This window comes from Salvia hispanica, chromosome 4 (genome assembly GCF_029641045.1).
Source record: "Salvia hispanica isolate PSC_SH4W2 chromosome 4, Shi_PSC_v1, whole genome shotgun sequence".
Taxonomy (NCBI): Eukaryota; Viridiplantae; Streptophyta; class Magnoliopsida; order Lamiales; family Lamiaceae; genus Salvia; species Salvia hispanica.
The window spans coordinates 6,249,093-6,273,534 of record NC_142695.1 but is presented as its reverse complement, the minus strand read 5'-3'; the positions used below and the strand labels follow the sequence as shown (position 1 = coordinate 6,273,534).

At 37.2% G+C, this 24,442-nt stretch overlaps 1 protein-coding gene across 1 annotated transcript in view; it reads left to right on the top strand.

The window, feature by feature from the left end:
• The window catches only part of LOC125194160 (calcium-dependent lipid-binding family protein), a 36,472-nt gene extending 13,529 nt beyond the window's left edge, over positions 1-22,943 (top strand). Inside the window, exons 26-63 of the mRNA XM_048092225.2 lie at positions 350-778; positions 1,121-1,447; positions 1,571-1,702; positions 1,789-1,902; positions 2,673-2,857; positions 3,400-3,508; positions 3,580-3,723; positions 4,493-4,768; positions 4,875-5,492; positions 6,338-6,556; positions 6,854-6,957; positions 7,536-7,831; positions 8,040-8,124; positions 8,754-9,458; positions 9,551-9,869; positions 9,976-10,134; positions 10,213-10,376; positions 10,484-10,664; positions 10,750-11,019; positions 11,115-11,321; positions 11,752-11,806; positions 12,192-12,322; positions 12,404-12,889; positions 12,977-13,783; positions 13,897-13,973; positions 14,513-14,960; positions 15,054-15,140; positions 16,926-17,078; positions 17,159-17,343; positions 17,957-18,493; positions 18,660-18,837; positions 18,915-19,057; positions 19,152-19,278; positions 19,627-19,848; positions 20,526-20,882; positions 21,470-21,622; positions 21,700-21,987; positions 22,319-22,943. Of these exons, the coding sequence (XP_047948182.1) occupies positions 350-778; positions 1,121-1,447; positions 1,571-1,702; positions 1,789-1,902; positions 2,673-2,857; positions 3,400-3,508; positions 3,580-3,723; positions 4,493-4,768; positions 4,875-5,492; positions 6,338-6,556; positions 6,854-6,957; positions 7,536-7,831; positions 8,040-8,124; positions 8,754-9,458; positions 9,551-9,869; positions 9,976-10,134; positions 10,213-10,376; positions 10,484-10,664; positions 10,750-11,019; positions 11,115-11,321; positions 11,752-11,806; positions 12,192-12,322; positions 12,404-12,889; positions 12,977-13,783; positions 13,897-13,973; positions 14,513-14,960; positions 15,054-15,140; positions 16,926-17,078; positions 17,159-17,343; positions 17,957-18,493; positions 18,660-18,837; positions 18,915-19,057; positions 19,152-19,278; positions 19,627-19,848; positions 20,526-20,882; positions 21,470-21,622; positions 21,700-21,987; positions 22,319-22,462 (9,621 nt within the window). The 3' untranslated portion in view covers positions 22,463-22,943. The remainder of the gene's footprint in view (positions 1-349; positions 779-1,120; positions 1,448-1,570; positions 1,703-1,788; positions 1,903-2,672; positions 2,858-3,399; positions 3,509-3,579; positions 3,724-4,492; positions 4,769-4,874; positions 5,493-6,337; positions 6,557-6,853; positions 6,958-7,535; positions 7,832-8,039; positions 8,125-8,753; positions 9,459-9,550; positions 9,870-9,975; positions 10,135-10,212; positions 10,377-10,483; positions 10,665-10,749; positions 11,020-11,114; positions 11,322-11,751; positions 11,807-12,191; positions 12,323-12,403; positions 12,890-12,976; positions 13,784-13,896; positions 13,974-14,512; positions 14,961-15,053; positions 15,141-16,925; positions 17,079-17,158; positions 17,344-17,956; positions 18,494-18,659; positions 18,838-18,914; positions 19,058-19,151; positions 19,279-19,626; positions 19,849-20,525; positions 20,883-21,469; positions 21,623-21,699; positions 21,988-22,318) is intronic.
• The last annotated feature ends 1,499 nt before the right edge of the window (positions 22,944-24,442 follow it).

The window sequence follows — 24,442 nt, the reverse complement described above, 5'->3', positions numbered from 1 at the left end:
GCTTCTTTATTCCCATAATTTGACATGCTCCTATATCTTTCAGAACCTTGTACATTCTAAACGAGAATTGTAAGTTTTCACTTAAGCTCTGACTCTGTGCAGCTTTCAATGGACGCTGAGTGTTTAGTAAACTTTTGTTGATTCCATTCAAATTTTGATGCAAGCACTCTGTCTTGTTAGACTTTCACGTGTTGATATGATATCTTTGTTGTGTGTAAATTGGACTAGTTAATACATAGAGTTGCTAATATTGTACTCCATATTCATTTTCTTGGGACATGATGATATTTCTTATTCCGGGGAGAATCTCTTTACATGTTATTGACATTGGAATATCTGATTCTCTTAGGTGCATGTCTCAATTTGTGCAAGTGATTTGACGTTGAAAGTGAAGCTGAATTCGTTGAAGATTATGGATGAACTTCAGAGTTCTCTATATGGACATTCTCAGTATTTCGCTTGTTCAGTTAACATTCATCAGCATCCAAGTAGCAACCCTAATTTAGAACAACTGGGGAAGGACATGCTTGCAGCTGGAGTTGAGGAGGATGATATCCTCAATGATGCAGATGACGACTTCAATGATGCACTGTCCGATTTTATGATTTCACATGACAATGTTGACACTATTGTCCATGAGATGGATTCGCCTAGTTTAAACTTTGTTGCAAACGATGTTTTCTATGAGGCCTTGGGCTCTGATGATTCTGATTTTGTATCTGTCACATTCTTGAGAAGGAGCCCTGGTTCCCCTGATTATGATGGTGTAGATACACAGGTAATATCTGAAAACACAATGTGATACTACCTCCATCTCTTAAAAATAGAAACTATTTCCATTTTGGGCCTTCTCTTAAAAATAGAAACTTTCTATTTTAAGAAGTAGACCCCACAATCCACTAACTCCATTTCCACTACTTTTTCCTTCTTCTCTCTTACTCTAATTTTTTTTCTCTCCCTCTCTCTTACTTTACCAATTATTCTCTCTTATTTTACCAATTGTACATTAAAACCTGTGTCGTTTCAAATGTTCTATTTTTCAAAGATTAAGGTAGTAGTAAACAAGAGTAGATTTGTGCAAGCTCGTGATAGTTTCTAAATTATGCGGTGAATGTTTCAGATGAGTGTTGAAATGGCAAAGCTGGAATTTTATTGCAACCGACCCACTCTTGTTTCTTTAATGGACTTTGGTGTTGATATGAGCTCCATAAATAGTGGAGCAAGTACTGCAGACATAAAAAATCCGTCAGATGATCCTTTGGGGGAGAAAGATAAGGGAGAAGAATATGAGCATGCACCATCCATTAAGGGACTACTGGGTTATGGAAAAGGTCGGGTTGTTTTCCATTTGAACATGAATGTTGATAGTGTCACTATGTTTCTCAATAAGGAGGATGGTTCTCAACTGGCTATGTTCGTGCAAGAAAATTTCCTTCTGGATTTTAAGGTATTTAGTAATGACTTTTGGGTGTTTGAAATATATGGATTAATGTTTTTTATGGAAACTTGTAGTGCATTATTTACTTTCTGTGACATGGTTTATGATTACAAATAATTTTTCCTCGTTAAGGTTCATCCAAGTTCGCTTTCTATTGAGGGTACTTTAGGAAACTTGAGGGTTTGTGACCTATCACTTGGGCCTGATCACTGGTGGGGTTGGCTTTGTGATTTGCGCAACCAGGAAGCTGAATCCCTTGTACAGGTATATAAATGTTTTGCTTTGACGTTCGTTCTTACTTCATGTTTCCAACTAATGTTGCTTCCTTTCTTCCTTTGGCCTCTTTCCAGTTTAGCTTCACTTCTTTCACTGTTGGAGATGATGATTATGAAGGATATGACTTCAGTTTGAGTGGCCGGATCTCTGCTGTTCGTATTGTTTTTCTTTACAGATTCGTCCAGGAGGTATATATTTTGGCTTTATAGTCTTCCGATGTTTGCACATAATCTATGCACAACTCTCTATAGGAGAGGAATCAAATGAGTGCCCTGCTTATTGTGAGCCTGTGAGTCCCCCTTTTTTAATACTGTAACGGACATATAAAATTACTGAATCTGTTGTATAATTTACTGAACTCAATTTAAAAAATACTAAAATTTAACTGGCTTGAAACCTGGAGAATTTTTGTTTTGTTTTTTAAGTTCAGTAAATTATATAGTGGATTCAGTAATTTAATATGTACGACTTGGTAATAAGAAGGCAATAATAACCAAAAGAAACTATATACATTTATCTTTTTTGTAAGAAACAAATTTTATTCAATGCTACCACGCACAATAAGGTAATGAGATGCACACCCTGTCTCCAAAAAAAAGAAGCTTTAACTAAAACATTTAGCTTGAATCTCCAGTACTATCATTAACAGAAAATCCTTCGATTCTCTTAAGAGTAAGGGATTCGCGTTTGCTAGGTTTATCTTCAGCGCCATATATCCTTTTTACCAAGAGGATGAAAACCCCCACCCCACCCCCTGGTATAATCCATTTAAAGACAAAATATTCAAGGGCCTGTCTAATCCATCCTTTTATATATCAAGAAAGTAAACAAGACCTTATAGTGACAGACTCTTCTTGGCAACTTGGTTTGCATGAATAAATTGGAAAATAAAAGGCCAGTTCATAATGTTTTTCTTGTTTACAGAAGTTTAACCATTAATCTGAATGTTTACATGCAGATAACGGCTTACTTAATGGAACTTGCCCCTCCTCGACCTGAAGAAGCAATAAAACTTGTTGACAAAGTCGCAGGAATCGAGTGGCTGATTCAGAAATATGAGGTTGATGGAGCAGCTGCCATAAAGTTCAACCTTTTGTTGGATAATCCAATTATTTTAGTTCCACGAAATTCACTGACCAGAGAGTTAGTTTTCTTTCTTGTTATTTCTCTCTCTGTTGGACTAAGATTATATTTTGGTTCATTTACAAAAATGAAAGCTTTCTTTCTGTGGACTTTCTAACTCTTTGTAACGCAATGATTTGGTGCTTCATCAAGTTCTATTGTTGCTTTGATCTGTGTGGCTGGTCATATTACTTTATCTGTGGATTTGTGTTCTCTTAAATTACCTTAGACACCTTGAGTTTCTCCCTATTTCTCTACATTATGCAGAAGAATGAAGTGGCTTTGTACGAGTGAACTAAAACACCTTTTGTATCTCTCAGTTTTTATTATAGATTAGCACTTTCTTGCCTTTCTCGCTTTAGAATATTTCCCCTTTCCGCCAGGATATGCTAATTTTGTTCTACTCTCAAGTACTATGAATGTGCTGATGCTAGTGTTGTTGGATTGATGCCGAGTGCTTTTCTTTTGATAAGTTTAAAGACTTATTGATAGATCTTTTTTATTACTAATATATTTACTTCTGTTTTGAGTGGATATGTTAATTCAGTTTCTGTTGTCTACAGTTTCATCCAACTAGATCTTGGCCTTCTGCGGATAAAAAATACGGCCACATGGCATGGATGTCCTGAGAAAGATCCTTCTGCTGTCCATCTTGATGTTCTTGATGCAGAGGTTAATATATTTATTCAAAGTATTGTATTTTTCAAATGGTGGCTTCCTCTGATTCTATTTCTTACAAACAGGTTTTGGGAATAAATATGGCTGTTGGAATTGATGGTTCTATTGGAAAACAAATGATAAGAGAAGGAAGAGAAGTTCACCTTTTTGTTAGGCGCAGTTTAAGAGATGTCTTTCGCAAAGTTCCGACATTTGGTTTGGAAGTTAAAGTAACCACTGTTCCAATTACTTGTTGTCCTGATTTTATGTCGTCATTAGTTCTCCATGGAAGATTATGTGATTATGAGTTTTTATTGCTCAGATGCTTTCTTCTATTTCCTACGCTTTACACCAAAACATGATGTTTGACTATAGCTGTCTTATAAGCCCAATTTTTTGAATATTGATGAAACTATCAGTTACTAACAACTTAATAGCAGTAGTAAGTTGGATTTGATTTGCTGATTAATTTTTTTTGTCTACTGATGAAATTGCTTAAGGAAGAAATTCGGTCTTAAATATGCCCACCCATCTATCTTGATTTAGAGGACCATCTCAATATCATCGATATTGATCTTCAATTAAGCTAATGTTCTTTTTGTAGCATTTAGGCCGAGTGACTATAAAATTACATCGATATTTTCACCAAATGCATCCTCCTACATGTGTACATAAACAGTAGGAGTTTTATCATTTGAGGGGATGAATTTGCCTTTTATTAGAGGTTGTATAATATTGCTTGGATTTTAAGGTTTTGGGATTGGGATGAGTAAAGATGAGTTCTCTTATCTGCTAGGCCATGGGGGGTTTGCTACAGTTGCTTAGAATGTCTAGATGAATTAGAGGAGGTATTTATTTGATGAAGATCCAAATATTTATTACATTTTGTATACTTTATCTTGCATATTACTGTAATGGCTTTATACCCTGTTATTTTAATTTGAAATCTTACCACCTTTTCATTTACCTTGACACTAGTATCCTCATCTTGTGGAACAGGTTGGTTCATTGCATGCTGTGATGTCTGATAAAGAATATACTGTCATTCTTAATTGTGCCCTCATGAACATGAGTGAACAACCAAATCTTCCTCCTGGTTTCCGCAACAGCAATTCTTCTGCGAAGGACACAATAAAATTGCTGGCTGATAAGGTGAACATGAATAGCCAGGTCCTTTTGTCAAGAACTGTGACCGTAATGACTGTTGAAATGGACTATTTGCTACTAGAGCTGTGCTATGGGGTTGACAAGGAATCGCCTTTGGCTCATGTCATTGTGAGTTTATTTTTTATTCTTTCTTCTGTCTATTCAGTTTCTTCCTTCTATTTTTTAATTCGATGTGTATATCTTTCTTGCTTATGAATTTGTATCTTACCTGCAGCTTGAAGGTCTATGGGTATCATACAGGATGACATCCTTATCAGAAGCAGACCTATATGTTACATTACCTAGGTTTTCAATTTTAGATATCCGCCCCAACACGAAGGCTGAAATGAGATTGATGCTTGGTTCGTGCTCTGATGTCACAAAGCAGATGTCTCCTGAACAAAATGTTGATTTACCAAATTCAACAATGTTCTTAATGGATGGAAGATGGCGAGTCTCATCTCAATCATTTGTAGTTCGTGTGCAGCAGCCTCGTGTTCTTGTTGTTCCAGATTTTCTTCTGGCCGTTTGTGAGTTTTTCGTGCCAGCATTGGGCACCATTACGGGCAGGGATGAAATGATGGATCCCAAGAATGATCCAATTTCTAAGAAGAACAACATAGTGCTTTCTGCTCCTTTGTATAAACAAACTGAAGATGTAGTGCAGCTATCCCCAAGTCGACAACTTGTAGTAGATTCTGTCGGGATTGATGAGTACACATATGATGGCTGTGGTAAGACAATACGCCTTGCTAGTGGGAAAGAAGAGAGTGAGTCACAATTTTTCATACATCGGCCTATTATTATCATTGGGCGGGGAAAGCATTTAAAGTTCACCAATGTGAAATTTGAGGTAATATTACTTCTTCTAATCTACACGCTTTGTCCTTATCTTGGCTATTTCTTTGTTAGTTGTATTGCTAACTGGAAACTGTGTTGCCATACATTAAATATGGATTGTGGTTTTTACCTTTTCCCGTGTTGTGATGCTTCCTCTGTTGGATTTAGGAAGCAAATAAAAAAATATTACTATTGATAAGGAGGCTGAACTAAGTTAGGGGCTAGGAAGTACAAACACAGAGAAACTGAACACTCTCCCAGGCTTGAGAAGCAACTGTTTGACAGTTGGAAGAAAATATCACACATCCCCTATGTGGGAAGATAGGAAGACACTAGTGTACTGACTAGCTAGTGTTAGCCTACTTCTGATATGATTCTATTTCCTTCGGAGGAGTATATACTAAGATAGGATGCAATAAAATCCCTTATTCGAGGAGATGTTCTATAAATCAGCTCCTTTGCAACAACAATCTTTTGTGTAGTTTCTCACTGTAGTACATAGACGATTGCTCTAACCTTCTAGCTATCCTGGACAAGTATACCGAGTATGTTATTGACAGCTCCCTGTGTACAACAACACCCCACCAATAAAAAATATAAAAATAAATAAGAGAGGCAGAGAAAGAGGGAAATGATTATGGAATATATTTTTTCAAAACAACATTCATTCAAAAACCATTTTGCTGGACGTGTATATTTGTAATGCTGAGGGGCTATTCACTCTGTTCAATGTTTACCATTTTAATGTTTCAGCTGCCTCTTTAACACCTCTATCTAACTTGCCTCCCGTCAGATCCATGCTAGGAAACAGGAAGTTTGTATAAACTAACAGTGTTATTTCTGTTTGCAAATTCTTAGAATGGCTTGCTTTTGGGGAGGTATACATACATGGGCAATGATAGCTCCTACTCAGTTTCTGCAGAAGATGAGGTTGACATTTCTTATCTGGATGATAACTCTCTGGATAAAAACCGTCAAGACTCAAGTAACTTGGAAGAATCGTCACAAATCTCCCACACTTCAGGGACAATTCAATCTGAATCTAGTGCAATGCCTAGTCTAAGTTTTGAAGCACAGGTAGATTTTCATAATCTATGGATACTTAGTTTTTTTATTTTATGTTCATTGACGTTGTATTGCTTTATGTTTTTTTGCATGCATTAATCGAACTTGCATCTATGCAGTTGTCTTTCTACATGATCGACAAGTGTCATATTGAGAAACACGAATAATGCATAATCTTACATTTCCTGTTTCTATTATTGTACAGTTGATGTTCTGCAGTTGGGAATGAGAACTATCAGCTCTTCTTGATGCAGCTAATTTGTTTTGTTTAGCGACCTTATCTCCATTTGTTTTTCTTTTTCTTATCAGGTTGTTTCTCCGGAATTCACCTTCTATGACAGCAGTAAGTCATTCCTCGATGATTCTTCACATGGTGAAAAGCTTCTTCGTGCAAAAACTGATGTTAGTTTCATGTAAGTGTTCGATCCTCTCTAATTTAGCTCGGTTATATTCACATTTTTGTGTAGAGAAAGACCTCCAAAAGGGAAAATCCATATATATTCAGGAAACATGTGATGTGTGAAACTCACTTGATAAAGTCTGAACCCCTTATTACTCTAAAAAGCTTTCTCAAGAAGTTAGGTCTAGACCCAACCTTATGTCCAGCCCAGGAAACTCATCATTGCCACCCCTTTCGCACCCAACTGCCTTGGTCAGTGATCTACTGAACCCCAAACAAAATGAGGTAGCTCTGATACCAAATGATAAGGACCAAACCCTAACTACTCTTAAAAGCTAGACTGGAGTGTAGGTTTGGACCCAACCTTTCCAGACCAGCAGACTCATCTACCCTCCATGCTGCCGAACACATCATTACTGAATCGCTCTTTTGGGATATAAATTTTGTTACTGTCTGATATAGATTAGATCTATCTTCATGTTCCAATTATATGGGGATTGATTCCAAGTGTCTAGAACTGATTTCATTGGTCACTGAATTTATTTCTTTCTTATTCTTCTCTTGTGATATTTCTTGTTTATTTTTTGGCAGGTTTGCATCAAAAGAAGATGATAAATGGATAAGATGCGTAGTGAAGGATTTGACTGTAGAGGCTGGTTCCGGGCTTGTTGTACTTGATCCCGTTGATGTGTCTGCGGGATATACTTCAGTGAAAGATAAAATTAACACATCGATTGCGTGCACAGACATATATGTCCATCTTTCTTTGGGCGTTATTTCCCTTTTACTTAATCTTCAAAATCAAGCATCTGCAGCACTGCAATTCGGGAACACCGATCCCCTCGCCCCTTGTACAAATTTCGACCGAATATGGTCGTCCCCAACAGGTTGTTTGTTGTGTTCCCATATTTTCCGTAGGATTGTTTTATTGCTATTTTTGTTGTTGGTATGTTATTATGTTTTTATTTGGGTTTTCTCACTCTGTACTTTCTCCCTCCATTGCCATGGAAGAAGAAGTATGTAAGGAAAAGACCAAAAATTTCCCCTGTTATGAAGTCTTATTAAACATATTATATTCTATTTATTTGCTCGCAGACAATGGCTGTCTCAGCAACCTGACATTTTGGAGGCCTAGAGCTCCATCAAACTATGTTATTTTGGGAGATTGTGTCACATCACGGTATTTCTGAAATGCATATTACTGTCGTTTAGATTTAGAGTTAATTTGACTATATTAGTTTTGGCCTGCTGGATGAAGCATGTGTTACTCTCTGTATCCATCTTTTTCCTTCCTCCTTTTTCTATTTGGGTAAGCTGTAATAAAAGACCATATCCTTGATTATGGTATTTGTGTATAGAAGCTCGTTGGGTTTGCTAAGTTTTATCTTGTACTATCTCTATGCCATTATCTCCCCCGCAGTTTGGATGAACTTTGTTGCGACTTAGAGAAAGTTTGTTTGCACTGTGAATGTTCTGTTTCTTATCTACATCCCCTCGTCCTCTAGCCTACCTTCCCTCCATCCTTGTGAAATTAGTAATGGTTTTTGTCATGTACTATTAGAAGGCTAGTCTCTACAGTTGGTAATGTAGGAGAAGTCCTTAATATTACATATCTTATATCTCTGAAAATTATGACAATTATTGGCTCTTTATGCAACTCTTTTGGTTTGGACATGTTTTGTTTGCATGTGCAGTTGTTTACACTGTCATGGTCTAGTAACTCTCATCAATACATTATTTGGTAGGTTACAGGATTTCCCTCGCGGTTAGCTATCTTGACATTTATTGATTCATTTTCTTGCTTTGCAGGCCAAGTCCTCCTTCACAGTCGGTTCTGGCTGTGAGTAATGCATATGACCGTGTAAGGAAGCCCCTTGGTTTTAAGCTCGTTGCTTCATTTTCAAGCATTCAAGGCCAACAGACTGGTGAAGTCCCCTCAGACATTGACAATGACTGCTCTCTTTGGCTACCTATTTCACCTCCTGGTTACTTGGCATTGGGATGTGTTGCACATGTTGGAAGTCAACCACCTCCAAATCACATTGTTCACTGTGTTCGTTCTGATCTAGTTACGTCAACAACAGCTTTTGAATGTTTACTCAATTCTCCTGCCAATCATATATTTGAATCTGGATTTAGCATATGGCGACTAGACAACTGTCTTGGATCATTTTATTCCCATCCATCCACTGTTTGCCCTTCAAAAGACTTTTGCTTTGATCTGAATTATCTTCTCTTGTGTAACTCTAGCCAGCGGCAATCTTCATCAAATGAATCTCTCTTGGATTTTAATAGTAAAAAAGAATCAAGCCACCAGTCGAGTAACCATAGTGAAACTTCATCTGGCTGGGATGTTATAAGATCTGTTTCTAAACCAAGTGCATGTTATATATCAACACCAAACTTTGAGCGAATCTGGTGGGATAGGGGTGGCGACATTCGTCGACCATTCTCCATATGGAGACCTGTTCCTCGTCCTGGATATACCATGCTGGGTGACTGCATAACTGAAGGGTTAGATCTTTTTATATAACTTATATGTTATGTATATCATAGTGCTAGATGTATCATTTGTTACTTATTTTTGTCTTTGGTCTGCTTCTCAGCTTGGAACCTCCTCCACTTGGCATCATTTTCAAAGTTGGTGACCCTGACATTTCTGCAAAGCCCTTACATTTTACAAAAGTTGCTTATATTGGGAAGAGAGGCCCAGAGGAAGTTTTCATCTGGTACCCTGTTGCTCCTGCTGGTTATGTTTCTGTTGGATGTTTAGTAACGCTACATGATGAAGCACCCTCTCTGGAATCTGTTTGTTGCCCAATAATTGATTTGGTTAGTCAAGCTAACATACCTGAGGCGCCTCTATCAAAATCGTCAAGTTCGAAAGCACCTAATTGCTGGAGTATTTGGAAAGTTGAGAATCATGTTAGTATCAGATTTAAAAAATTGTTTAACATCCTCAGCGTTTCTGCCTAAACAGTCTATTCACTTGGAAGTATTTTTCGTTTACCTTACTTGTTTCTTTTTGCAGGCCTGCACATTTCTTGCTCGTGCTGACTTTAAAAAACCAAATACCACATTAGCTTTTGCTATTGGTGATCAAATACAGCCAAAGATAAGGGATAATGTGAACGCTGAGATGAAAATAAGATACTTTTCCCTCACTATTCTGGACAGCTTCTGTGGAATGGTAGATTAATTTCCCTTGCCATGTTAACTATTGCTTAATTTTGTTTTCCTATTTGATCTTATACTTCGTGTTTACCAGATGACTCCTTTGTTTGACGCCACAATCACCAACATCAGGCTAGTAATTCAAGGTGGTCTTGATGCAATGAGTGCATGCCTGGTTTCTAATCTTGCCGCATCAACATTCAATGTCCATTTAGAGGCATGGGAGCCATTTGTTGAGCCATTTGAAGGAATATTCAAGTAAGAATTTTTTGTTCCCATTTTATTTTACTTTTGGTCGCAGCTCAATAACTTATGTGTGAACCATCAGCAATCCTATTGCACTAATAAATCATCCTTATTGCAAGGCTCGAAACATGTGAAACCAATCTTATCCAACCAATAAGAATAGCCAAAAAATTGCGAGTTTCAGCAGCCAGTATACTGAATGTGAATCTTAGTGCTGCCAATGTCGATACCTTAGCACAAGCCACTGCTTCATGGCGAAAGCAAAGGGAGTTCGAGGAGAAAGCAATGAGATTGTATGAGGTCTGATGATTCCTATTTTCACCCCTGGACACTTTTTCATAACTTACTTTTTCTCGTGTTTCTTACTGCTGGCTTGCTTGCGCAGGAAGCTGCTGGTCCTGATGAATCTGTCAAAAAATCATCCCAGTTGGCTTTGGATGAAGATGATTTTCAGACCGTGACAGTGGAAAATAAACTTGGTTGTAATGTATATCTGAAAAAGGTGGAGGATGATTCTGATACAATTAATTTATTGCCTGACAATGATCATGCCACTTTGTGGATACCGCCTCCAAGATATTCCGACAGATTAAATGTTTCGGATGAATCAAGGGAACCTCAGTGCTATGTTGGAATTCAAATAGTTGAAGCAAAGGTTGTTGGCTTACATTGTTCACAAATTGATAACTCTATTTCTTTAAACATATGAAATTGATTTAAGTTTTCGATTGTCATGGTAATTTTCTACAGGGTTTACCCCTTGTTGATGATGGAAATAGTCATCAATATTTCTGCGCTTTGCGCTTACTCGTGGAGAATCAGGAAGCTAACTCGCAAAAGGTTTTTCCTCAAAGTGCGAGAACAAAGTGTGTTAAACCAGTAACTGATAAAGTAAATGATTTTGATGAAGGCACAGCTAAGTGGAATGAACTCTTCCTCTTTGAATTTCCTAGAAAGGTATGAATATCGAATTCTCTACAGCTAATCTTAACCATTAAAATATTTGAGGCAGAAAACCCAATGATACATAATACTCCCTCCGCCCCACTTTAGGAGTCCCGGTCACTTTTGCACAAACGGGTGTGCAAAAGTGACCGGTACTCCTAAAGTGGGGCGGAGGGAGTAACTTAAGATGAATTTCACTTCCCACTCCTCCCAAAACCCTGCCTTTGGGTTCAGGAGCTAGAAGAGTAGGCATATGAGGCTAAGAGGCAGCAGCATTGCCTTCAGTGATGCTATACTTTACATTTTAGTTTTTACATACTTAAGAATAGTGGGTTCTTTTGGTTCATGAGGAGGATTATTTTGGTGGTAATAATTGGTCTGTTTTAAAATTGTCTCTATTTGGTTACCTTCAATTACTTTAAGTTATGTATAAGTCTTGTAGGGAGTGGCTATGCTGGAGGTGGAAGTGACGAACCTTGCTGCCAAAGCCGGTAAAGGTATCAGCCAGTTCTTCTTGCAACTCCAGAAATGATTCTTTACTACTTTTTTCAATTTTGATTGACACTGTTTATGTAATCCATATATGATGGTGATGGGTTACCTTAATGTTAAACAGTGCACTTGACGTACATTACCTGTACAATTTTTTCATTTTTTTTGTGTTTTTCTTATCAATCGACCAACCCGATGTGCATTTTTTTTTTCTTTGAAGAATTGTCCACTAGAATAAACAATAATTATTTTCATGGTCTATAATTTAACGTTGATAGCATAGCCTACCGGGATTGTAGTCTTGATTATATTATGTATCACTTGAATATATCTGGGATATGCTTGTCAGACTTCCTGTTGATCTAACGCCTCCTTTTTGGTCAATACCAGGAGAGGTGGTGGGTGCATGTTTAATTTCTGTTGGACAAAGTATGGGCATGCTGAAAAAGGTTGCTTCTGTTAAAATGCTCCATCAAACACCTGATGTTCAGAGTATTACATCATATCCACTACGAAAAAAGGTTTGTGGACCGGTATCCTATCACCTTTCGGCTTAAGTTCCAAGTATATTTTCTTCACTTCTTGACTTTTTCTTTGTTCAGGGCCACAATTTCGGGGAATTGCATTCTGGTTCCAACCTTTTGGTTTCCACTTCTTTCATTGAGAAGAGCATGGTTGCTGATTTTGACAATAAACAGGGAGATACAAACGGACTAGACAGAGATATGGGTTTCTGGGTTGCACTTGGCCCAGAAGGTCCATGGGATGGCTTTCGTTCATCACTTCCTCTATCAGTGATTACCAGGAAACTAAAAGATGATTTTGTGGCTTTAGAGGTCTCTATGAAAAATGGGAAGAAGCATGCTGTTTTCAGGGGTCTTGCTATTGTGACAAATGATGCAGATATCACACTGAATATTTCAACATGCCATGCGTCAGTGATTTATGATTCTTCTAGAACTAACCGGAGCAACGTTCTCGTTGAAGAAATTTTTGAAAACCAGCAATGTCAAGCATCTGGTTGGGGTAATGATGGTGACAGTTGTCCATTGCGTTGGAGTACTAGGGATTTCTCATTCTCATCAAAAGTGAGTTTATTTATAACTATTTTAAAGGTCTTGGTGTTATTGTGCAATTAATAAGTTTTTCTTACTTTGTTCTTGCTTTCCCCGAAGGAGTTCTTTGAACCTCCTCTTCCCCCTGGGTGGAAATGGGCATCAACATGGTCTGTCGACAAATCCCAATTTGTTGATACAGATGGTTGGGCTTATGGGCCTGATTATCAGACTTTAAAATGGCCTCCAAGTTCTCCGAAGTCGGGGACAAAAAAAGCCTTTGATGCTGTTCGTCGAAGAAGATGGACCCGTACAAGGCAAGAGGTTGATGAACGGGCCATGAAAAACCAAAATTTTCTTGATATTACCATATGTCCAGGTGACTCTGCAGTTTTACCATGGAGAAGCACGTCCAAAGATTCGAACCAGTGTCTACAAATTCGTCCATCCACTGATCATTCTGAAATTTCCTATGCTTGGGGCCGTCCAGTATCACTTGAGAAGGATTCATCATCAGTCGATCATGCTTCACTTTCTCGTCAAAGTACCATGAAGTCTGCAAATAAGACCCAAACTTCTCCACTAAGGCTGGATCATTTAGAGAAGAAGGATCTTCTTTGGTGTTGCCCAGGGTCTAATGGTGGATTATTTTGGCTCTCTGTTGGCGCAGATGCATCAGTTCTACAGTCAGATCTTAATACTCCTGTTTATGATTGGAGAGTATCAGCCAGTGCTCCATTAAGGTTGGAGAACAGACTTCCTTGTTCTGCAGAATTCAAAATATGGGAAAGACTAAAAGATGGTAAAAATATAGAAAGACAGGTTGGTTCTGTATCATCACGAGGAACTGTACAGATATACTCTGCTGACATACGGAACCAAATATATATAATGTTAACTCTTCAGTGTGGCTGGGTTATGGAAAAGGTATTTCACTTTGTTTATGTGCATGAGCATGTTTCTGAATGTGCATAATACTCTTGTTTCACAAACTTATCTGATGAATTTCTTCCTTCTGTCTCTTCACGTAATATAATCAGGACCCTGTTCTTATTTTTGATATGGCAACTGCTACTCATGTTTCATCATTTTGGATGCTTCACCAGCAGAGAAAAAGGTGCAGTCTCTGAATTCTTTGATATATCTGTTTCGATATTTATATTTGCCCTTTTTTCCGTCTGCTCTTACATTTGAGAAGTTGGATTTGCCTTATTGATCCCGTAGTTCATGTGAAGAATGGTGTCAGTGGCACATATACTGATTTATTTTCTTTTTATTGGATGTTATGTTCTCTATACTCCGTGTTTGTTTGACAGCCACCAACTTCTCATATTGATGTATTTGGAGGCATCCCAGCAAGAACAAGTCCTCTCATCTAGTGATCTGTTGAAAAGTGATGTTAGATTGTCTGTTAGTTTTATTTAGAAGTCCTATGTGAAACTGAAGGCCCTGAGAACTTTTATCTTAATATTAGAAGTTATGATGTGATTTATGACCCCTATAACTTAGGTACAAGTTGTGAGTGCTTAAATGATCAAATGTATTTTTTATAAAAGACCCAAGGGATAATGTCCTGCCTTAATGAGGTTTGGTAGCTGATTTTATTAGGAATTGGTTTATCTTTAGTATAATTCCTTTGCAATTCCTTTGATACAGGAGGTTACGGGTCAGCGTTGAGCGTGACTTGGGGGGGAGTACGACTGCCCCTAAAACAATAAGGTTTTTTGTTCCCTATTGGATAAGTAATGATTCCTCCCTCCCTCTAACATATAGAGTGGTGGAAACTGAACCAATTGAAACTGGGGAGAAGGACTTTTTTTTGGGCACCAAATCTTTTAAAAGATCTTCATCGAGATATGCTTCAACCTCAATGAGTGGGGGACATGTTGATATGAAGAGAAATATCCAAGTATTGGAGGCTATTGAAGATACCAGTCCAATACCAAGTATGCTTTCTCCACAAGACTATGTTGGTCGTGGTGGTGTTATGTTGTTTTCAACACGAAATGATATGTATTTGTCCCCAAGGGTGGGCATAGCCGTTGCGCTTCGAAATTCTGTCAATTTCAGTCCTGGGGTATCACTTCTTGAACTGGAGAAAAAGGTGATATGGTGCCTATAATTCAAAGTTTCTTTTCTGTTGCATGATTATTTGTTTGACTTACATCTGTATTTTTTCATTAATTTGTCTCTTTAGCAAAGAGTTGATGTGAGGGCACTCGGTTCTGACGGAACTTACTACAAGCTTTCAGCTGCTCTGCAGATGACATCAGACAGAACAAAGGTAGAAATGGTTAAACCCAATTATGGCATTAAATGCTAGTGTTACACTTGTGGGCTATCTGCAATTTACTTTTGTGAAGTTGAATTGATTAGTTTATTCATTGATCTACTGTCTTCTTTAACAGATCTAAAGATTTCATTCTTTTTAAAAAAAATTGTGGTGGAGTGAGATAGAGCCTGATGAAGAGGGCATTCCAGCCTTCCAGCCTCTGTAGAAAAGCATATAAAAGATAAATTCTGGAGAGAAATATACTATTTGTATTAACCAGTAGAGACTCTCGTGTATATGTAGAGAGAGTAGAAACTAGGTTACAGCTTAATCCTAAGATAAGTAGTACTCGTACAAAAATAACTTGATGATTAGTCATAGCCACTTCTCTCCAACTAAAATAATCCCATGATATAATGCATAATTGGTAAAGTAAGAGAGAGATAGAAAGAAAAAGTGATTGAATTATTATTCAAATGGGTCCCATCTTATTAGTGTGAAAAAAGCTTCCTAAAATAGAAAGTATGGAAAGTTTCTATTTTTAAGAGACAGACCAAAATGGAAATAATTCTATTTTAAAAAGATGGAGGTAGTATTTGAGAAAAGTAGACAAGTAGTAGATATATGTCATTACTTTACAAAGCACCTATATATATTACAAGTGACTAAGCTTGACTAGGACACATAACCGATTTGAGATACTTACATATAACTATACAACAGCCTCCATTGAGCAAGGCTAAGAAGAATTACGAATGCATAGTTTCTCCTACAAATGGGCTGCTGTGGGATCTGTACTGTGGGCACTTCTAATTTCTCGCTAATCTACCTTGCTTAATGGGCACTTGTGTTAACCTAGGTCGTTAAATATATCTACTATATAATGTTCTGTGAATTCAATAAGATTAAGATGTATGTCCTTGATAAGGGAATTATGCTAAAGTGTGGGAAAGATGGTTTTAGTAATATGATTAACATTGAGATGCCTAATACTTTCACATTTTTCACTCTGGAGTGTATATGATAAAGAAAAAGAGTAATTCTTTATTTTTTATTCAACTGCATCCACTGTCGTAATATATTATGGTGGGTATGTTAAATTGTACTAGGATGTCTATCATCCTGTATCATTATTTTTTACCTGACAGGCCAAGTGCATATTTGGCTTGTCAAACTTCATGTAGGACGCAGATCCATAACTTTTTCCGGGGTAATTTAAGAGTTTTTTAAGACAAATAATTTTTTTATTGCAATGACAAGATACCCCATTTTTAGTTGTTTGTTTCCATCTCTATGTGAATATCTTCTGTTAAAATGTTTTATCTGCCTCACAAGTGGAAGTTAATTCTAGCGCACATCGATGATGGTTCTCTTATATCTCATGTCTTTCCTGCCTACGTGATGGAAGTCCAATGTGTCATTCCGGCCCACACGTGCCGGGGCGTATTATAATGTCTTAAATTCTGTCCCACGCCGACTTGGTGAAAATCTCATCTAATCTATATAGAGCGGATAACCCTCCCCCCTTATGAGGCCTTTTAAGGGGTTGAGCGGCCCATTTCTGATATCTTCCATATCTATGTAAATATCCCTGCCAATTTATGGGCACGTGTTAATAGTGTTCTCGCATGGAAGGATGATATTTATAATTGCAATCTTCTTCAGATTCCAAGGGTTATAAGGAGAAAACTTGTGTCTATGTGCATGAAAAAAGAGAGCTCCTATCTACTGAGTGCTTTATTTTCTAGATATATTTCATAGTTTACCTTTAACGAGACAAATCAATAATCTATGCAGGTGGTACACTTTCAGCCACATACAATGTTCATGAACAGAGTTGGGTGTAGTGTATGTGTGCAACAATGCGATACTGAGTTACTGGAATGGCTTGATCCTACTGGACCTCCCAAACATTTTGGATGGCAGTCTGAAGTGCCTGAACTGATTAAGGTGTGTAATAGTCATCCATACCCTTTATTTTTTGCTTTCCTTCCAATCTGAGTTCTAACTGTATCTATTGTTCGCTGAAGCTGCGAATGGAAGGGTACCAGTGGAGTGCACCATTCACTGTTGGATCTGAAGGTCTTATGTCTATATGGTTGAGAAGTGAACAAGGAAGTGAACACATGGCTCTTTCAGTTGAAGTAAGAGGTGGGGCAAAGACGTGCCGCTATGAAGTTATACTGCGTCGCTGCTCTTTCTCAAGTCCTTACAGGTGATTCTCAAATCTTACTTCCTTAAATCAACTTCATCTTCTAACTGTGGTTAATCAATGATTTCACTTGTATATGATGGAATTCATACAAAAGAAACTGTGTGCTTCTTTCTTGAGAGTTCAATCTCTATTGAGAGTCATGTCGGCTTAATGTGTTGTGGACTTGTGGTTATAAAGCCAATACAACCTACTTTTCAGAAGTAACACTAGTGTACTTAGGTTTTTTCTTATTTTTCTAAACTTTCGGCAAATCAGTTTTCCTATAAGCATTAAATATGACTTTGACTAAAATGATTTCCTGTCATGATTCAACTGCAAATACAATCTTACACAAATTTTGCTCTTATTGGAAAAAAAGAATTCCAGAGATATATTGTTTTTGCACTCTACTATTTTATGCTGCTTGTACTCTGTGGCCTTCTGTGGTTGCCACTTTATATTTTCAACATATTGTCACTCTTATAGAAAAGACAATGTGTTCCCTGTGGAACTTTCATGCATATTTCCTGCAAATAATTTAAAATCCACAGTGGCGGTCTCTTGTTAGAGCATGAATTTAAATGTTAATTCCTGCTACTTTAGTTTCTATATTTCTGATGCAATCCTTTTGCAGGATCGAAAACCACTCTTTCTTTCTACCAATACAATTCCGTCAGGTCAATGGTTCCAGCGACTCTTGGAGATCTTTACTTCCTAATGCTTCTGCTTCTTTTTCATGGGAAGATCTTGGTAGAGAACGATGTTTAGAACTACTGGTAGATGGAGATGATCCCTTGTCATCACAGAAGTACAACATTGATGAGATCAAAGATCATCAGCCCATCCCAGTTGCTGGAGGACCTAGGAGAAATCTAAGAGTAACCATCATCAGGGAAGAGAAGGTAAATGTGGTCAAAATCAGTGACTGGATGCCTGAAAATGAAACACCAGTTCCTCTTAACCGGAGTGCTTCATCGGTACAACAAATATGTGAAAGTAACTATCAGCTTGAGCCACCACCGTTGGTCTCAGAGAGTGAATTTCATTTCAGTCTTGATGTTGGTGAGCTTGGGTTGTCCATTGTTGACCATACACCTGAAGAGATATTATATCTGTCGCTCAAAACGTTTGTGCTGTCATATGCCACTGGACTAGGCTCGGGTATAAGTCGGTAAAATTCTCAGCCATAGCACTCCAGCTTCCTTTTGTGATATGTTCATTAGATTATTTCTGTTACTTTGTCCTTATTAGTTTTGATGAAGGATCTTCCTTTACCCTTTTTAATATTGATCACAACTTTATATGTTTCTATGCTAATTTTGGATTTTATAACTCAGGTTAAAAATGAGAATGGGGGGTATTCAGATAGATAATCACCTGCCTTTGACTCCAATGCCAGTTCTCTTTCGCACACAAAGAGTAGCGGAAGACTCTGAATATACTTTGAAGATTTCAATAACCCAACAATCTAGTGGATCCTTAGATTTGTGCATATATCCGTATATAGGTTTTCAGGTGATTATATTAAGTATAATATGTTGCATAATCTTGATTTTCCAGTGCTAAGAAACCATGGGGAAATATTCTTTCAGGGTCCGGAAAATACAGCCTTTCTGGTCAATATTCATGAGCCAATTATCTGGCGCCTTCATGGGCTGATCCAGCAAGCTAATATATCCAGAATCTTTGATTCTGAGACCAGTTCTGTTTCAGTTGATCCCATCATTCAAATTGGGTATGCATGAAGCAACATCTTGTGCAACTATTTACTCCTGTATTCGTGATGTTTTTAAAGAATAGGGTTTGATCGTACTGCTCTGTGTTTACAGTGTCCTGAACATGTCCGAAGTCCGTTTTAAAGTAACCATGGTTATGTCACCAACTCAACGGCCAGCTGGTGTCCTTGGATTTTGGGCTAGCCTTATGACTGCTCTTGGAAATACTGAAAATATGCCGGTCAGCATGACTTCCCTGTCTTCTTCTCTATCTTACATTTAATGTGATGTTAGTGAGTGCTGGTCACGAGTTCAACAACTTAGGTTTCATTTCTGAGAACTTGCATTTTTCATCTTTCAGATATATGCATTACTCCCTTTGGTCACTGTTTACTTTTTCTTTTTCTCATATGTATCTTCTTTTTCCGTAGGTGGTTTAATTTGATTTGTTTCAGAACATGGTGCTTGTACATGAATCATCTAGTTATGAGGACTCGACATTTATGATTTGTTAAATTGGAGATAATCTTTCAAATTTTCATATAGAAGTGATATTAATTGTAGTGTCTTTGATATTTGCTTTAATCAGGTCCGGGTAAATCAGAGATTTCAGGAAAATGTTTCGATGAGACACAGTGTTCTAGTCAGTAATGTTGTCTCAAATATCACAAAGGATGTACTAAGTCAGCCACTGCAGCTTCTTTCTGGGGTTGATATTTTGGGAAATGCAAGTAGTGCACTTGGACATATGAGCAAAGGGGTTGCTGCCTTATCAATGGATAAGAAGTTCATACAAAGTCGTCAAAGACAGGTGTGAACTAGTTATGCCTATTTGCTGTGACTCTGAGCTCTAGATCATTATTTTTTTAATAAAGTTACTCTTGACCAGAATGGGTAAATACCATTTAACATTCCAACGATTGTGACTTTTTCATTTTGTGTCTCAGTGTAAGCATGTTAACAAATAAAGCTCTAACTTTTTAAACAGGTTCATAAAAAGGTTCTGGCTACCTGAATCGGGCCTGCTTTGCCTAGCCGGCAAGTAGGAATTGCACTTTCGGATGTAAAAAACTGTCATTTCACATATTTTCTCTGTTATTTCACAAAACAAAAAGATATGAATTTAACCCTTCAAAAATGCATGAATTCAATAATCAAATGTCGCTTTGCTTTTTTTTTTTAGATTCCATGTTTGCCAACTTGGAAAAAATGACCTAATTATAGACATAAAAGTGCCAACTAGACAAAACAGGCCTAATTTGGGTTACCAAAGTACAATTGTTAAAAAAAATGAAAAGGTTGGGATCTGATTTGTTAATATGCTTACATTTGAGTGGTAAATGGTATTACCCTTTAAAGAATGCAACAGAGGTTGACTAATTTCTTATTGAACACTGATCCTCGTTTGGCATTTTGTCTTCTGTTGTATGCACATAAATAATTTGTGTTAAGTATTGTTCTTCAAATTATACATTCTTTATCTTGCAGGATAACAAAGGTGTGGAGGACATTGGCGATGTCATAAGAGATGGTGGTGGGGCTTTAGCTAAAGGCATATTCCGTGGAGTCACTGGCATTTTAACGAAGCCTCTTGAAGGAGCAAAAGCATCTGGTGTTGAAGGCTTTGTACAGGGTGTCGGAAAAGGAATAATAGGTGCTGCAGCGCAACCTGTCAGTGGTGTTTTAGATCTTTTGTCCAAAACTACAGAAGGCGCAAATGCAATGAGAATGAAGATTGCAGCAGCCATTGCTTCTGAAGATCAGCTACTACGCCGAAGACTACCCCGGGCTATTGGTGGTGATAATTTGCTCAGGCCTTATGATGAGTACAAAGCAAAGGGCCAGGTACATTCTCTTCTACTCAAATGATTTATGACATTTTCGATTTGGTGCTGCTTTTTGGCATGTTTGCTGCATCAACTGGCAACTTAAAAATTCTTTATCAAGATAAGATGGATGATTTGTGGTATTATGTGAGCATTTTTGGTTTAATCAATAACTGGGCTGAAACACGTCGGACTTGCCAGAATTACTTTTTAGTCAATATTCTGACCAGGATCGGTTAAATGGGGTTTTTATGGTTCGTACTGTGCCTGACTATCCCCTCCATTTTTCACAGTGCTCACCTAAGTCAAAATTTTTTTCTTTCCCTTGTTTCACTTTCAAACTGTACATCTATGAATTTATGATATATTATCTAACTTTTGAGCGGATATAAACCCAAGATACTATCTCTATTGCCAATTATAGGTCAGCCTAAATATTTTACCAGAGAAGGTTGAAATGCTAATGCCTACCTTTTTTGTGTATGGTATTCGGTAAATAACTATGTCAATTTTGCGTTGCTGAATTCTATTGCAAGTTCCGCTTCTAAGCTCCCTCTGTTTCTTACTTTGGTAAGTGTGACTATATGATTCTTTTTCATGATGAAGGCGATACTGCAATTAGCGGAATCTGGATCGTTTTTGGTTGACATGTTCAAGGTCCGTGGGAAATTTGCTTTGACAGACGCCTACGAGGACCACTTTGCACTTCCGAAAGGCAGAATTGTTATGGTCACTCACCGAAGAGTTATACTGCTTCAAGTTAGTTCGATTCTGTCAATCTGCATGTTTTTTGTCGCGTAAACCATGTTTCTGACTGTTTTGTTGTGCTGTTTCAGCAACCATCCAACCTTATTCAACAGAAAAAATTCAACCCAGCCAGAGATCCATGCTCGGTGATCTGGGACGTGGCATGGGACAACTTAGTGACAATGGAACTGACTCATGGGAAGAAAGATCATCCCATTGCTCCACCATCACGCGTTCTTCTGTATCTGCATAGCAAATCTGCTGACACAAGGGATCAACACCGAATTATAAAGTGCAATCGTGATTCTAATCAAGCATTCGAGGTTTATTCTGCAATCGAGCTAGCAAGATCAACCTACTTGCCAGACCTGTCAACGGTTTGATTTCATTTCCAACCACTTCTTCTTTTCAATTGATACAAATAGAGAATGTATGAAGATGATTCTCATTAGAGGTAGTCTTGTGTTAGACGTCTGGGTCAAGATCCATCCGGTACATAGCCATATCCCAATCTAAACACAACCAAACACTAACAAATTACAAATATGCACTGGATATGAGCTTGATTCCGGATATGGGTACCTGTCCCATCAGACAGTCAGACACGCGTTTTTGTTATCTCACAATGCACCACTATAGCGTTCTCTGCTTGAGAGTATGTTTCTAAGCATGTATTTTTCTTCTTACACACAATTCAATCTTTTTCAGTTTTCAAAGAAAAGCAAGGTGACGAGACCCTACGCTCCAACAGTCGAACATCCAAATCTTAAAGGAGGGGGGTACATAATGTCACCACAGATGCCTTCACCCGTATCCTCATATTCATCTCTCGGATCACTGAACAGTGACTGATACAACAAAAGTAGCTCATCTACACATTCTTGATAGGCGAAGCGGAGCTGACAGAGAATTCAGTATTAAGATGAGTCGCCTTACAGCTTGGTGATGAGTGGAACCCCGCCGTGCTCCTATATAGAGACGATCACAAATTTTAAAGCATGCAACGGTGAAAATACGCTCGACGGAAGAAGAGGGTTCTCAATCAGCAGCCAATGCTTCCTGAGGTGAGCGAGGATACAAATAATGCACATACAGAGCGCAGTCTTGCTTTTGTAAGAGAATGAACGTTATTTCAGTCACATATCAATAGTTTCATGTATTTTTATTATAGAATCATATTACGTATATATATATATACATACATATTTGTTTTTCTCCTTTTTTCAATAGATACTATACAAGATAGTGCTGCCCTTGTATATTTAGCGCTTAACGGAAGAAGGCACTGTATCATCTTTATTTTGAGTACATTGTTTCCCACTTTCTACACCAATTAACTGTGTTTTCTTTTATATTATCATTACGAAATAGTATGTCATTTTATTTTGCATGTCAGTACATTTTCAGTCTTTGAAAAGCAAAATCTACTGACAAAACACAAATAATCATGTGCGGATAGAGGTTCATTTGTTATCAGGAGGTTTCAATTGTCCTGAATAAAATAAAAAGTTCTAACATTTGTATTATAGTGATGCTAAAGATCCGCATTATAATGTGCACACACCACTAAAAATAAAATATACATAATTTTTTAGAAAATATTTGATTATGTTTTATTTCAATTTTGTAAATTCGATTATACATTACCACAATCAAAATAGATTAATAAAATAGTACTCATTTTTTTCTCTCTAATTTTGGTGGAAAGAATGATGAAAATTTAATTAAAAGTCATAAGTATCAAAAAAGTATTTGAAAATTAATTATAATTATTATTTTTATGAATATTTATTAAAATAATCATTGTTACTATTTTCTTCTCCAAAAAACATTAAAGAGTAGTAAATGTCAGATCATTGTATCAAATACTGACAAATCTTAATTTCAATGATATCGAATAAACTTGTTTCTTGATTTTCATCTGGTCCATATGGAATGCAATATTCAATAGTACTACTAATTAACCAAATATAGTAGTATAAAAATCATCATTTCTCTATCTCTTACTTACCTAATTATACCTCCAATCAGACTATAAAACTCAGTAATTGTTTCCCCAAAAAAACACCAACACATTTTTTCAAACTACACATCAAAACACAATGGTTTCTCCAATTTATTCCTTTCTCTATACTTTCATTTCCCTAACATCACTCCTCTCAAACTCATATGCCCATTCACCACCAAATTTGATCAACGATATTTGCTCTCAAACACTAAATTCATCACAATGTTTGGAATATCTAAATCAACTCTATAAAAACGGTGATACTCTACAAACTCTCACTCAAAAAACAGTCCCAACCACCACAAATTTCTTGTTTCTAATCTACGATGAAATTCATGTACGCGAAATAGAAACAATCAACGATCCAACTTTGAACCAAATTTACAAGAAATGTGGAGCGGCATATACTGCAGCAACAAACTCTCTTGATCAAGCAAATCAATCCTTCCAATCTGGTGATTATCAAAAATTTCTGAATTCAGCATCCAATGCTTTGAATCAAGCTCAATCTTGTGCAACATTTTTTGAGAAGGGCTCTGAGCCATCTGATTTCAATAGCCTCGATCTACAAGGTCAAAATGTTTGCAGCATAGTTTTGGTTATGTCCAAGCAGTTATTGGCTGGAAAAGTTTGAGTTTATATTTTTAGTTTGGTAATAAAAGAGTGTTATGTTAGTTTATAATGTTGAATGACAACATGTTGCTTCTACTTTGTGAATTGTGAATCTTCATTTTCAATATATAAACTGCATCATAATTTTTTCTATGTCGATGTTTTCACCAATATATATACGGACTATTAGAAAATTGACAACGAAGTGTGAT